General features: G+C 43.4%; 1 protein-coding gene across 4 annotated transcripts in view; it reads right to left on the reverse strand.

Annotated features, from left to right (window-relative positions):
• Positions 1–14460, reverse strand: part of SFI1 (SFI1 centrin binding protein) — a 50609-nt gene that overhangs the window by 25615 nt on the left and 10534 nt on the right. For all 4 annotated transcript variants that reach the window (XR_002907987.3, XM_024197988.3, XM_024197987.3 and 1 more), the window contains exons 7-15: positions 11767–11884; positions 11424–11526; positions 9821–9977; positions 7527–7688; positions 7010–7080; positions 4803–4895; positions 4130–4227; positions 3143–3209; positions 2419–2549 (exon numbers count right to left, since the gene is read on the reverse strand). Coding sequence is in view for 3 of the 4 variants with exons in the window: in XM_024197988.3 (XP_024053756.1) it covers positions 2419–2549; positions 3143–3209; positions 4130–4227; positions 4803–4895; positions 7010–7080; positions 7527–7688; positions 9821–9977; positions 11424–11526; positions 11767–11884 (1000 nt within the window). In the remaining variant the exon portion in view is untranslated. The remainder of the gene's footprint in view (positions 1–2418; positions 2550–3142; positions 3210–4129; positions 4228–4802; positions 4896–7009; positions 7081–7526; positions 7689–9820; positions 9978–11423; positions 11527–11766; positions 11885–14460) is intronic.

Genomic DNA, 14460 nt, shown 5'->3' on the forward strand with positions numbered 1-14460 from the left:
GCTGTTTCCAAAACTCTTTAACCTGGATATATTTAGGGGCAATCACAGACCTTGTTGAAGCTGATGGTCATGCTACCCATCTTTCATTCAGACTAAATGAAAGTAGTAATTAAGATCTTTAAGGAGTAAACAACAACAGAAGGTGCCACCCAAGGCCCTGGACAGCACGGGAACGCCACAGCAATAACTAACTCAGGGAGAATAAGACGGTATCCATAGACTGATTGCAAATGCAGGGGCTGGGGCACTGAGTGGTGGAGCTATGTGTGTCAGAAGGAGACAGGATCAGAAAGCGAGATAAGTACTGGTGAGTGTGGCCCTAGGAGGAAGCCAAAAGAGAGAACTTCTTCTGCACACAGAACTGTTTGAAAAGCAGGCTTGGATTTTTGGATACGGAAACTGCCTCTTGTTTGTTCCTTGTTCCCTGCGTTCAGGGCAATGAGACTGTGTGTATTTTCTTTGTAAATAAACATAACTGCATCAAACAAATACCTGACTCAATAATTTTCTCCTCCTAACTCAAACAAATCAGGCAAGGCCCCAAATATTGGCTAACCATTCAGGTTAAGAGGCAACATTCACCTAACAGTCATTTGTGCCTTTAAAAATCTTTCCCCATTCCCTCATATGTTCAACCCCTTTTCTGGCTGAGGAGACACAAGCTACATAGCAGCAGCCAATTTTCCTTTAATCACCTCATTGAGCCTCCTGAGCTAGAAAAATATGGGCTTTGGGCCTGCTCTTTATTCTGATCTCCAGTGTGCCACAGCTGCACTCCGACTTAGCCAAAACAAACTCCTCTAATTGCTTTCAGAAGAGCAGCTGTCCTCATTACTCAAGCCACCCTCCAAATCTACATGTGTGTCTCCTAGAAAGCAAGGTATCTTCTAAAACAGTACCAAGGCGCTCTGTGGCTTGTTTTTAAGCTGTGCAGCCTGGCTTTTGATGGCAGAAATTCATCAGGACGTAAACATTTCTAGCCCATAAAAATAACTTAAAAGTCATCTGGGTACAGGGCCCAGGCATGCTGAGAAGGAGTCAGTGTTAAAAAAAATGTTTTTCTTCTGACTTAAAAGGAAAAATGCTTCCCAGGAGGGAGTCCATTGTAGGAATCTAGGTCTGGACACAGCCCCTCTTTAGAGAAGCTGTGCTTCGTCATGTGCTTTCTAATCAGAAAACTGAAGCGATGCTTAAGTTTAGTTGCATCACACCCCTGCCAGCTCAGAGTCAGGACTGAATTCATGCAAACAATAAGAGCCCACAAAAGTTCTTTTAAAATCTCTAAAGAGTAGTATTTTTCTCATTTTTTCCCCCCTATCATTACAGAAGTGAAAAGAAGATAACAATGTACTGAATAAATATAGCATTTTATATCCTCAACCCACTGTACAAACCATTAACCAACCACCACAACATCCCAGTGAAGTAGGCTAGTAATTTCATTATCCCTACTTTACAGGTGGGGAAACTGAGGGACAGGTTAGTGGCCTAACTTTCAGAGGTGATGAGCACCCCCGGGGTCTGTTTATTTCAGTGGAGGAGGGGGGTGCTGAGCTCCTCTGGAGAAGGAAAGCCATTAGTGACGTGCCAAGGCAACAATGCAAGGACTTATCTATACAGAAACTGGAAGCAGAATAACTACATTGGTTGGAGGTTAGTTATTTTAGTGCAAGTCTGCAGCTGGATACTTATTTCACTGTGACCAACATTGATTTTTACTCACTTAAGTTATACATTTGGGGCTTGTCTATACACAGAAGTTGCTCCGGTTTAACTAAAGCTGTGATGTTGTGATTTGGTTAAAATGACTACAAATTTGCATGGACACTGCACTAGTTTAAACTTGGCTTATAGCAGTTTAGCTTGCTCATGGTAAATATTGTCCCTGGTAAATAACAGGAGCCAACTGAAATGATGTAAACTAGCTTTAAACCAATGCAGAGTGCCCATGCACAAAGTTACATCAAAGTAAACAAAGGTGTGAATTGCAAACAATGTGATTCCAGTTGCAGCGGTTCCAGTTTATGTGCAGACAAGCTCCAAGTCAGTGTCAGAGCCAAAATGAGACATCACGGGTTCCTGCCTCGGTCTCATCTCAATTCACTAGACCACACTGCCTCTCAACAGCCCGATTCTTTCTGTTCTCCAAAGTAACATTACTATTTCTTCAAACCCTCTGAGCATTCACACCTGTGAGATTCTGTAACCCTTGGTGTCAAGATGTAAGGGAACAACACGTGGGAAGGCGCAGGGGCAACTACTGAAGAACGACAGGTTCCAGTAAGTCACCTTTTCTTTTCATGGGGTGACCTAAGTGGATTGTACAACACATTTTAGTCTTAGTTACACATGTCACTGGTTGCTGCAGCCCAATGCACATACTCTTTAAAGTCAGTCCATAAGAACAATCCACTCTACCTATGAAAGCATGATGCCGTTTCCTTCATCTCTCTCCACCAGCGTTGATAGTTCTTAAACCTCTTCCAGGCCTGGAAGGTGACAGGCAAGATCACTCTTCCATAGTGACTGTCAGCTTTGGCATGTTGCATCTAAAAAGCAAATGACAGGCTTGGTTTCATTTCAGAACAGTGCTCCCTTCCCAAGGGACTACCACAACAAGGCCATCTGAACTAAACCATCCTACTTAACATATAAGTGTTACGTGTACCTAGCTTTTGGGGTTTGTTTCTAGTCTTTATAAAACTCTACTCCACACTTCTCACAGGGAAGGAGGTGGAAAAGCAATTCCACCCAACTAGCTCAACAGTTCCAGCTGATTCTGGAGGCTGCACTCAGAACAAAGTAATATTTCAAAACCAGGCTTGCAGTGTGGGCACTACTGGAAACTAATAGTAATAATGATCATAAATCAACTTCCTGTCATAAATCAAGGCTTTCTGTTCTTCCTAGAAACTCCAGCAACCAACATTAGCATGCTTTGGTTCCCAGAGAAGTGCTCTGACTGGATGATGTACAATTCTTTCAACAAACTATTGATCAGAGAGGACATCATTTTATCCTATGAACCTGCTGCACCACAGAAATGACTGGCACATTCACCCATCCTTCATCCTCCCGCTTTTAGAATCATTTGGGTTGAATCTCGTGTAAGAGCTACTTAAACATGACAAATACTCCATACCTGCCTGTGTTTCCTCCACTTGGCATTCCTTAACCACAACCTGACAGACTTGTGCAGAAGCGTTACCCTGAAATAAAAAAACAAAACCCAACTATTCAGCAAACAGCCTCCCTCTATTTGAAAGAGCAGCTCGGGACCTGGACAGCTCCATATACCTTAAGTGTCCTGAAAAGTCAGTCTCAATCAGGAAATAATTGTGTTACCTTAAAGTGCTTTAAGTACGCCATATAGATTCGTCCCACCCCACCAAAAGAAAGGCAACAAAAGCAGAAGTTACATATTTATTTAAAAACACAATCTAGGCAGGTACAGTTCATAGAATCATAGAATATCAGGGTTGGAAGGGACCTCAAGAGGTCATCTAGTCCAACCCCCTGCTCAAAGCAGGACCAATTCCCAACTAAATCATCCCAGCCAGGGCTTTGTCAAACCGGGCCTTAAAAACCTCCAAGGAAGGAGATTCCACCACCTCCCTAGGTAAAGCAGTTGCAAAAGTTTCTTCTACTGCTTCATAATTATGCACTCAACCCTGGAATAAGTATCTTCACTGGGATGAAAGAGGAATTTAGCCTCTATGGTAGTTAACAACACCTACCCAAAAAATGATCTCTCCCTCTCTAGGTTCCTATGGTGACAGCACTCATGTAGACAGGGAAGATGTTTTACCACCCTGTTTTCTAATCCTGCTCAGTGCAGGTCTATGCAACCTGGTGGCAAAACCGCCTATGCCGTGTCTACACTAGTACTCCACACACTGATGGGAGATTTTTTTTTTTAAATAAGTGAACCTAGACAAGGCTTATGGCTTACCAATGTCAATTTCCCTCCCATGTTTCTCAAATGAGGTATGGTTCAGAACTAGACCACTCTTCATAATGTGCCAGGATGATCTCACGCATCAAAGTATTACCAGATTTAAAATCAGAACCAAGAGCTGATGAGTTCCAGCTCTTTAGTTGCATCTGAAAATATATTTCCCTGAAGTACCTGTAGTGGTTGCGAGCTGCTAGTGTCAGGGACCGCTGATGCTCTTCCTCCTCCTGTTCTAACCGACACTTCCAGCGATTCCAGAAGCTCTGCAACAACTGGAGCAAAACAGCAGAGATAGAAAAACTCAGGTAACAAGAGCGGGAGAATCCAAAAGAATGACGATGCAGATGTTCTGCTAATACAGCATTCTGGAGGGAGAGTTCGTTAAAGAACACTGTGCTGCTATACAAAACAAAGCAGTCTAAAAAGCCTGATACAATTCTGTTTTCTTCCAGCTGCTCTGAATGTCTTCAATGCAGACCTGGAGTCCTCAAACAATTGAAAATAGAAATGTTGTACATCCAGATGCTGCTATAATGCGAACTCTGCTGAGCTTAGTTGAACCACTTCTTGTCACAGGGTTACAGTCAATTGTTCCCTGCATACAGAGAGAGGCTATAAATCTTCTTGGCTACAAAGAGGTTCACAATGGGGCTGTATGACAACACATAACTAGGCCAACATGTCTGTGACTGACCATAGACTTACACAGGAGATATTTTCTGAAACTGCTGGTAGCAAGGGACCAATGCAACTGACTAGAGAACACTTTGTAGGAACAGGTGTGAGAAGGTGGGAAGGTTCAGGGAAAGGTTTCATATAAACACAGCATAACACAAATTAAACCCACCATTACTTGATGCTGCCGATGAGCCAAATTTCTTCTCATTTGCTGGAGACGAGCATTTATAATGTTCTTCCGCAAGGCATTAAACCCAAAGTGCTGAGAAAACAATCAGCAGAATTTTACTTACCATTCACTGTGTAGCCTGAATAACCAAGCAGCCAAGAGCCAATTTCCCTTGGGACCAACTGCTCCTTACAGATAGCCAAAGCTGGGCATGTAGAATCCAACTTTGTTGCTACTTGTAATGGTCAGTCCTACTGACGTGTCATGGATACATAGCCGAGCCTCAGGCTCCCTCCCCCTGGTTGGAGAGTTTAGCTCTCCAGCTAAATTAAAAACCTCTCCCTTCCTCGGGTTTCTTCTCGAGTCATCCAGCTCTCTCCCTTGCTCTGTCAGCAATCACTGCCCAGGCCCCTTCCCACACCCTCTCTCAATGGAGAGTTCAACAGGTCCTGCCCTTTCCCTGTCTGACTGGAGACCCACAACTTGCTCCTACCCTGAAGCAGGGGAGACTCACAACCTATCCCTTCCCAAGATCTCTCTGTACTGGGAAAGGGGATCTTAAATACTGCTCTCCCCTCTCCCAGCTCTTTACTGACCTCTAACTCTTATGGTCTCACTGAACTACAAATCCCAGAATGCCTCAATACTGGGCTGAACTGGGAAGAATTATGTGCCGAGAATGTACCCTGCCTTAAAAGGCCAGCACTTTCTGTTACACTACTACTGCTATTTCCAAAATATAATCTCACTGGCTTTAGGGTCATTTTTTTGATGATCAAAACTGCCTCACACTACAGAATAATATCTGCTCCAACAAGCCAGAGGCCCTGTGAATACCAGAGATAAGGAATTTATTTATGTTGGGAAGTGGGGGTGCTTTTAAGGATAAAGGGAAAAAAAAGACTAACTCCTATCCCTCCCCAAGCAGAAGAGACATTTATAGGCTCTCACACAGGTGGCCGGTACATGATGGCATTATCACAGAGGGAAGATTTTCAATCTTCAAGAGGGGAGTACAGGAAGTACAGACATTGACTCCTGTAGCACAGCAGTGTAAACAGGAACAAAGCCATTTATCCTCATGGCACTGGGGCAGTAATCCTCCTGCATAAGTAGCAAAGGTGAGAAAAATCACTAGAATAAAAAGGGGAAGATGCTATTCCAGAGTGAAGAGGCCAGGGTGCGCATGAGGGACCAACTGGTCTGAGTTAATTTGCTTCTTGATTGGAACAATAACTTGATTTGCTCTTGATTGGAAAGATATGTCTCAGATGAGATTTCCTATCAAGGTATGAGTGTCAGTCCTCTATCTTATTAAAGTTAAGCGCCAATGTGGACACAAGAACAAATGGATATTACTGGCCATCAAGTTTAGGTTTGAAATTAGATGAAGGTTTCTAACCATCAGAGGAGAGATGTTCTGGAAAAGCCTTTCAAGGGAAGCAGTAGTGGCAAAAAACCTAACTGCCTTCAAGACTGAGCTTGATATGTTTATAGAAGGCATGGTATGATGAGACTGCCTACAATGGTATGTAGCCAATCTGCAACTGCTAGCAAAATATCTCCAATGGGAAGTGATGGGACACTAGATGGGGAGGGTTCAGAGTTACTACAGAGAATTCTTTCCCAGGTGTCTGGCTGGTGGGCCTTGCCCATAAGCTCAGGGTCTCACTGATCACCATATTTGGGGTCGGGAAGGAATTTTCCCCTGGATCAGACTGGCAGGGACCCTGGGGGGTTTCGCCACCCTCTGCAGCAAGGGACATGGGTCATTTTCAGGTGTAAACTAATGTAAGTGGTGGATTCTCTGTTACTTGAAGTCTTTAAATTATGATCTGAGGACTTCAGTAAGTCAGCCAGAGGTTATGGGTCTATTACAGGAATGGGTGGTGAGGTCCTGTGGCCTGTGATGTGCAGGAGGTCAGACTAGATGATCATGATGGTCCCTTTCTGGCCTTAAAGTCTATGAATCTATCTTCTCTACACACAACACCCTGAGGTACAGAGAGTTTGGTGGATTCCATGACAGTTTGAATCTGTGCACCTAGTATCTGAGCTGAACATTTCATGGAAGGAAATGCTATACATAGCACCTAAAGCATGACACACTCACCATTGACATGAACACATGTGGCTAGGTGCGGCTCTGGGAAATCATTCCAAATAGCCTAGATTCCCTCTCACCTGAGATATTATAAAGCTCTTACCAACAGATGGTGCCGGTGATGCTTTTCTGCAAGCTTGTGCTTCCAGGTCTCTTCCATGCACAGTACAACATCTGTCATCAAGTTAAAAACAAAGTATCTTTTATAGACACACACAACACACCCTCTTCTTCAGGGACAGGCACTAAATTCCAGTCCACAATTGCTTTAGCTTTGGGTTTTCTGCACTGGTATGCACACAGAGACATTTTGGTTGCAGCAAAGCTGTTAGAGGCTTCACTGGTTTAAAATGACGCATCTCTTGTCTACTGTCAGCGATTCCCTGCTGCCATATCCTAGTCCCTACAGGTTTTTACTTAATGTGTTCCAAGTGCTAGTCTTGCTCCCTTCCAATGCCCATTCACTATGGACTATCCTGCACCTTTCTAATGAACAAGTGCTTCTCAGTCCAACCATGCCTGACCCAAATGCTGCTTCTTACATTATTGCTCATCTGCCCCGTCCACCTGCAGGAATATCTTGAACCTGGCACCTCTATGGCAGCATACACAAAGGATACAATGCTTCCAGTGTGTGAAGACTCTCCGTAAGGTAACCCTTGCTGCTAGCTCACCAATGCACTCCTGGTGGATTTGCATGCTTCTCCTGTGCTCCCAGGCCTGCCGCCAGCCAGAGAAACACTGTTGGAGCACATAGACTTGGTGATGTTGCTGAGCCAGCTCTAGAAAAACAGACACGAATTACACATGACCAGCTTTCTCTGCTCCTGCATCATTTGTGTCAGGACAAGGCAATGACATGCAAACTCTAGGCTCTCAAGTGACAGAATCTCCAGTACCAGCAAGGGATGATGGGAATTTTACCAAGAATTTTACCACCACCTATTAGCTGACATTGTTCTGGTTATTCAGGATACCCTTGCAGGAACTGATACTAGTTCTGAAGTTGGCTTCATACTTCTTCCTGTCAGGTACCCCAATCAGAGTACACGCTACAATGTGTAAGCTTTGGTCAATACAGCAATTTCCTTTCTAAGACCATATCCATCCTCTTATCCATCCATCCACAATAAGGCAACAGCATTCTGGATGCATCTGTAGACAAACCACACAATCCTTGCTACCCCAGGCCACAGCTCTTCAGCTGCTGAACCACCAAACAGAAGCATCTGTTGTGTCTCCTAAAAGGGAAAATATATCAACTTCTCCTATCGGTGGCAATGAGTTGTTTAGATAGTGAAGCCCTATTCTGTCCCATCTCTCCATTCAAATATAGTATCTATCTATAAAAAGTGGAATAAGGACAAGCCAGGGAATTATAGACCAGTCATCTTAACTTTAGTACCCAGAATGATAATGGAGCAAATAATCAAACAATCAAATTGTAAGCTCCTAGAAGAAAATAAGGTAATAAGTAACAGTCAACCTGGATTTGTCAAGAACAAATCACCAAGCTACTATCCTTCTTTGACAGGGTAACAAGCTTTGTGGATCACAGGGAAGCAGTAGATGTCATATATTTCGACTTTAGTAAGGCTTTTGATACTGTCTCACATGACCTTCTCATAAACAAACTAGGGAAATATAGGCTAGATGAATCTAATACAGGGTGGGTGGACAACTGGCTCATAAACCATACTCAGAGTAGTTATCAATGGCTCACAATTGAGCTGGAAGGGCATATTGAGTGGGGTCCTGAAGGGATCTGTCGTGGGTCTGGTTCTATTCAAATACACCTCTACCTCGATATAATGCTGCCCTCGGGAGCCAAAAAATCTTACCGCATTATAGGTGAAACCGCGTTATATCGAACTTGCTTTGATCCACCGGAGTGTGCAGCCCCGCCCCCCCGGAGCACTGCTCTACCGCGTTATATCCGAATTCGTGTTCTATCGGGTCGCGTTATATCGGGGTAGAGGTGTATCTTCATAAATGATTTGGACTATGGAATAGAGAATACACTTGTAAAGTTTGCAGACGATACCAAGCTAGGAGGGTTGCAAGCACTTTGGAGGACAGGATTAAAATTCAAAATGATCTTGACAAACTTGAGAAATGGTCTGAATTAAATAGAATGAAATTCAATAAGGACAAATGCAAAGTACTCCCCTTACTGAGGAATAATTGTACAAATACAAAATGGGAAATGACTGCCTAGGAAAGAGAACTGCAGAAAAGGATCTGGGGGTGATAATGGCTCACAAACTAAATATGGGTTAACAATGTAATACTGTTTCAAAAAAAGTGAACATCATTCTGGGATGTACAGCAGGACTGTTGTAAGCAAGACACAAGAAGTAATTCTTCCACTCTATTCAGCACTGATAAGGCCTCAGCTAGAGTACTGTGTCCAGTTCTGGGCACCACAATTCAGGAAAGGTGTGGACAAACTGGAGAAAGTCCAGAGGAGAGCAACAAATGATTAAAGGTCTAGAAAAGACTGCCTACGAGGAAAGATTGAAAAAACTGGGCTTGTTTAGTCTGGAGAAGAGAAGACTTGGCAGGGGACACGATAACAGCCTTCGAGTACATAAAAGGTTGTTACAAGAAGGAGGGTGATAAACTGTTCTCCTTAACCATCGAGGGCCGGAAAAGAAGTAATGGGTTTAAATTGCAACAAGGAAGATTTAGGTTAGACATTAGGAAAAACTTCCTAACCGTAAGGTTAAGCACTGAAACAAATTACCTAGGGATGTTGTGGAATCTCCGTCATTGGAGGTTTTTAAGAACAGGTTAGACAAACATCTGTCAGGGCTGGTCTAGATAATATTTAGTCCTGCTTCAGTGCAGCAGACTGGACTAGATAACCTATCTAGGTCCCTTCCAGTCCTATATTTCTATGATTCTCACTCACTGTCCTGATGCTTCTTTTCTCTTTGAAGCTGCAGGTGCCCCAGCCAGGCCTTCATGCATCTCCTCAGCTCCCAGTGCTGATGATGATTCACTGCCCGGGCCTCCTTCTGCTTGTCATGCTGGATGTGCAAATACAGCTCCATCCACTGTAGCCAGGCCTGACAATACAAATTAGAAAAAATGAGGAGGAGGGTCAGCCAAGAATAAGCAGAGGAGAGCAAGGGAACATTGAGGGAATGGGCAAGGGCAGAAGAAGGGGAAAAGGAAGCACAAAGGCAATGGAGAGGGAGAGCATATCAAATAGAGACCAGGAGACAGAAATAAAGGAGCTATGAGGAATGAGATTTTCATGAAGCAATAATGTATGTTCAATTCTGCTGGTCATTTCCAATCTATTTAGGCCTGGACTTTCATTAACCTCCTCCTCCTTCCCGCTCATTCCCACCCTGGCTTTCCCTACATGTACAACCAAACTCCTCTCACCTTGTCAACAATACTGAGCTGTTTCTATACCCAAATCATACTGCAGAGTGGAAGGTGAGAAGAAACAGGGAATTCCAGGGCCAGTCTTACAACAGCCTGAGAAATTTTAAGTTACACAACCATTTCTTCCTTTTAAAGGGCAGAATGCTACTTTCTGGGAATTAATAATGGGCTCCCAAGTACAATCTTTTCATATAAAGGAGATGAAGGAGGCTGGTATCTAAAGTCCTAACAGTGTTTCCCAAGTCATGGGACCAGCCTCCCTGGCAAAGTGCTGATCCCATGCAGAGTTGCCATCTGTCAGTCAGGCTAGAAGCAAAGACCACACCCTACCCAAGTGGGAAGAGAGCAAGTGCCTTGTTCTAAACCCATGACAGCAACCGCCACCCTTCCAGGGAAAGGCTGAACAGTTCCAGGACGCAGGAAATAAAATATATCGTCTTGACAAATTATTTTCACTTTGGATTTCACAAAAGATTAACTGTTCATTGAACAGTGAGTGTCCTACAGTCACTTCACATCTGCTGGGTCGTGAGTGTAAATGACCCAGCGAGGAAGATAAGATGATTGACTCCTTTTGGCCATTTGAAACATAATAAAAATCATTTTCCTCCACCTCTTATTTATCGATTTGTTTTAAAGTGGGGAGCTCTTTGGGGCAGAGACCACGTCTTGTCTTTTTAAATTACTCTATAAAGCATCTGCTATTTTCCTGGGCATGGTGTAAAGAATCATAATAATTCCCTTTGGCCACACAGCTCCTTAGAAATACACTGAAATCTAGAAAAGCCTGGATTTTGCTTTTATACCTGCATTGTAGAGAAGAAGGGTGTTTGAGGACCCCATGTGGAGAGAACCCAGGGATAGTTCTATTTTACTTGCACCACTGAGAAGCAGTTCACAGGTAAGATCTTGCCTGGGGAACTCACACCTGCATGCACATCTGGAGGGGTAAGGCCAAACCTATACCTCGCATCACCCACTCTGTACATCCTTTCATCAGAGGTACCTCAGTGTACAAAGGGATTATTGAGGGTGGAGAATTCTTTATTCATTTGCTAGCTATTACTCACAGCCATGTGTGATCTCAGGTATGAAGGGTTGGGGTTTGAAGGACTTACCCGAAACTGCAGGCTCTGGGCCCAGTGCTGCAGGGCCAGAGTATTCATCTCACATCCAGTACACTTCTGGCGCAGTCGTCTTGTCCACACTCTCCATGACATGCTGCCAAAAGCATTTAAGACACATTAATTCTGCAGTCTGGGATGAGGAACTAACCTCCTCTCATCAGGAAAGGCAGGGCTCTACATACACATGTTACTGATGCACTGCCTTCTAGATGGAGTCATGTGGTCCTTTGAGGGGTAGAGGAGAAGACAGTTGAGACAAAATCATAACTATGAACCAGGAAGATTTAGTGTGGGAGCAGATCATGGGATAGAGAAGGTGTTTGTGGTTTCTCACCGCAGAGTGCTTGTTTCCCTGAACGCCAATGCCTCGGATCGCATCCTATGCTTGGTCCTGCGAACATCAATGTAGATCAGCCAATGCTGCCATGTCCAGCGCAGCTTCTGCTTCTCCGCTGTGCACAGCAATGGTTATAACATTTTTTTTAAATGACATACAAGGATTTGGTATTTTAAAAATCATTATCAGCCTTACATTGCCACCTACCGGGAAAGGCTAAAACTGCAGCCATTCCAAGAGCTGGGGTTAGAGAGAGAGAGAGGCACAGATAAGCCTTGTCTGCACAAGGAAATTGTCCAGAATAGCTACTCCTCAATAGCTCCCTGCATGGACACTCTTATTCAGGAACAAGAGTGTCCACATGAAGACTTACTGCGAAATAGCTATTGCACTTTAAATTCATACACCACTTAATTCCAGAATAATTTATGTAGACAAGCCCCTTAGAGGCTGGCAGAGCAATGGAGATGGGTTTAAGATAAGATCTGAAATATCAATAGCTTCACATAACCCGCAAGGTATAAATAAAACACTGTTGAATGACTTTGTTCAGGCTGCACGATTCCTGTGGGCACATACTACAGCTTCAGATACAGTTAATATTTCCTCAGCATTCTCAGTATTTGTATAGCAGTAGCTGCCTAGCTGCCCATCACTGACCCATTGTGCTGGACTCTGTACAAACATAGCACAAACCTGGGCTTGGCATCTTTTTAAATCTTCCAGATCTCCTAAGGGTATGAAATACTCAGCATACCTGGCTTATTGGACAAGATTAAAATATAATATCTAGTTCTTTATATAGCGCTTCATCAGTAGTTCTCAAAGCACTTTACAAGGGAGTATTAGCCCCATTTTAATGGGGACATTGAAGCACAGAGAGGTGAGGATAAGAACTTGCCCAAGTTCAGCAGCATATCCAGGAACACAACATAGGTTTCCTAAATCACAGTCTGGTGATCTATCCATTAGGACAAACTGCCTCCCTCTCAATCTCTTAGAACAAACCCATAGCCCAAGACTGATGGTGTTGATTTGGACTGACCCAAAGTGTATCTTTCCCCAAACACAAGCTGGTTAATTTTATGCTATTTAATATTTAAAATCAAATAGAAAACGTATATCTTTCTATGGCAACGTCCTCCAAAATCTAGTGAGCCAAGATCTAACACATCTTAAAAGGGATTACTTCTTTTTCACTTTTTTACTAATTAATGGGAGGTTTATTATTTTTCTTTGTAAGCCAAATAATTTGCGTTAATTTGATATGTGGTATTAACATTTAAAAGCATTGCTCAGAGCTACTGGCATGAGTATTTTCTCCTCTTCAATGTTGTAAATTCTAAGGTTTTATAATCAACACCTCGAGATGCAATTTGACTCCTTGTGAAAATGGGAGTAGGGCTGCATGTTAATGCCTGGCCTCCTTACTTGGAGACGGGAAAACAATAAATATTTTACAGGTATATTATTTCCCTCCATCCTGAAATATCCCCAAGTGCTTTTCAAACTACAGCCAGGTCCTAGTCCCTGTACCTGACCAAATAAACTGGCTTGGGGTAGGGGCATCTGCAGCAGTCGGGGAGGACAGAATCCTTCCTCACCCCTGGCCTCACTTTACAGTTGCCACTTGGCCTAAGGGACACATTTACTTCCACAACTGCTGGGACCTCCCTCCACAAGAAGGTGGATGAGTCTCTTTTGAGTTTACTATACCCGACATTAGGTGCCAGTCTGTAAATTTCCAGGGTTGCACACATAAACAAACACCACAGTTGTCAGCTAACCTCACACTGGACATGCAGTATGGGACAAAAATCTTGACTTCAGCTTTAAAATTACAGTCATTTACCACTTGATCTCAAAGGAATCACTCTATCTTTGTCTGTAGTCACTGGAAGTTGAGACCATTACAGGCAAGTGAGTCAGTGGGGCAGGCATTTGCAAAGAAAACTTTCTTTCTTCTCCAGTGCATCTAGAATATGTATCCCCTTTGCATGTGCGATTCCCCAGCTGGGTTTCATAGCCACAGTAGACCAGAGAACATGTGCACTAACCAGGGTGCACTTAGGAGCTACAGAATCTCGGACTCAACATAGCTCAAGTCAGAACTCTATTTCACTGTGAAAATGTTATGCGCTTCAATTCACTCGTAACATGTGTTCTGAAAAGAGAGGGGACTCAGGATAAGGTGGGTAAAAACCAACATATGCACAGAGAGGAAGCCAACGCTGACTCCTACATCAGCTGAGGGGCTGGGGAACTCCACCAATAATTTGTTCTAGTGAAAATACCCATTCAAATACATACCATACCAATGATCAGACCAACACTGAAGTGCAGGTAGAGAGTCTGAAGAGCAGATAGAGAGTCCCTTAAGCTTTTTCACTGGCATCCCTAACTATCTGTATAGCTGCACAGTACAATGCATCAAGAGCAATCTCCCCTGCTAGCCTTAGGTAGACAACCATCTGCACATAAGTTTCAGAGATTCCAAGGCCATTGTGATCATCTAGTCTGATCTCTTGTATTACACAGGCCACAGAACTTCCCCAAATAATTCCCAGAGTGTAACACCCAAGTTTGATTTAAAAATTACCAGTGATGGAGAACACATCACAAGCCTTGGTAAATTACACTTGCACACAGGAGTTGGGGAGGTAAATACACAAACACATGCAGGGAATAGAG

This window comes from Terrapene carolina, unplaced genomic scaffold, assembly GCF_002925995.2.
Source record: "Terrapene carolina triunguis isolate 2854851 unplaced genomic scaffold, T_m_triunguis-2.0 Scaffold790, whole genome shotgun sequence".
NCBI classification, from domain to species: Eukaryota; Metazoa; Chordata; order Testudines; family Emydidae; genus Terrapene; species Terrapene triunguis.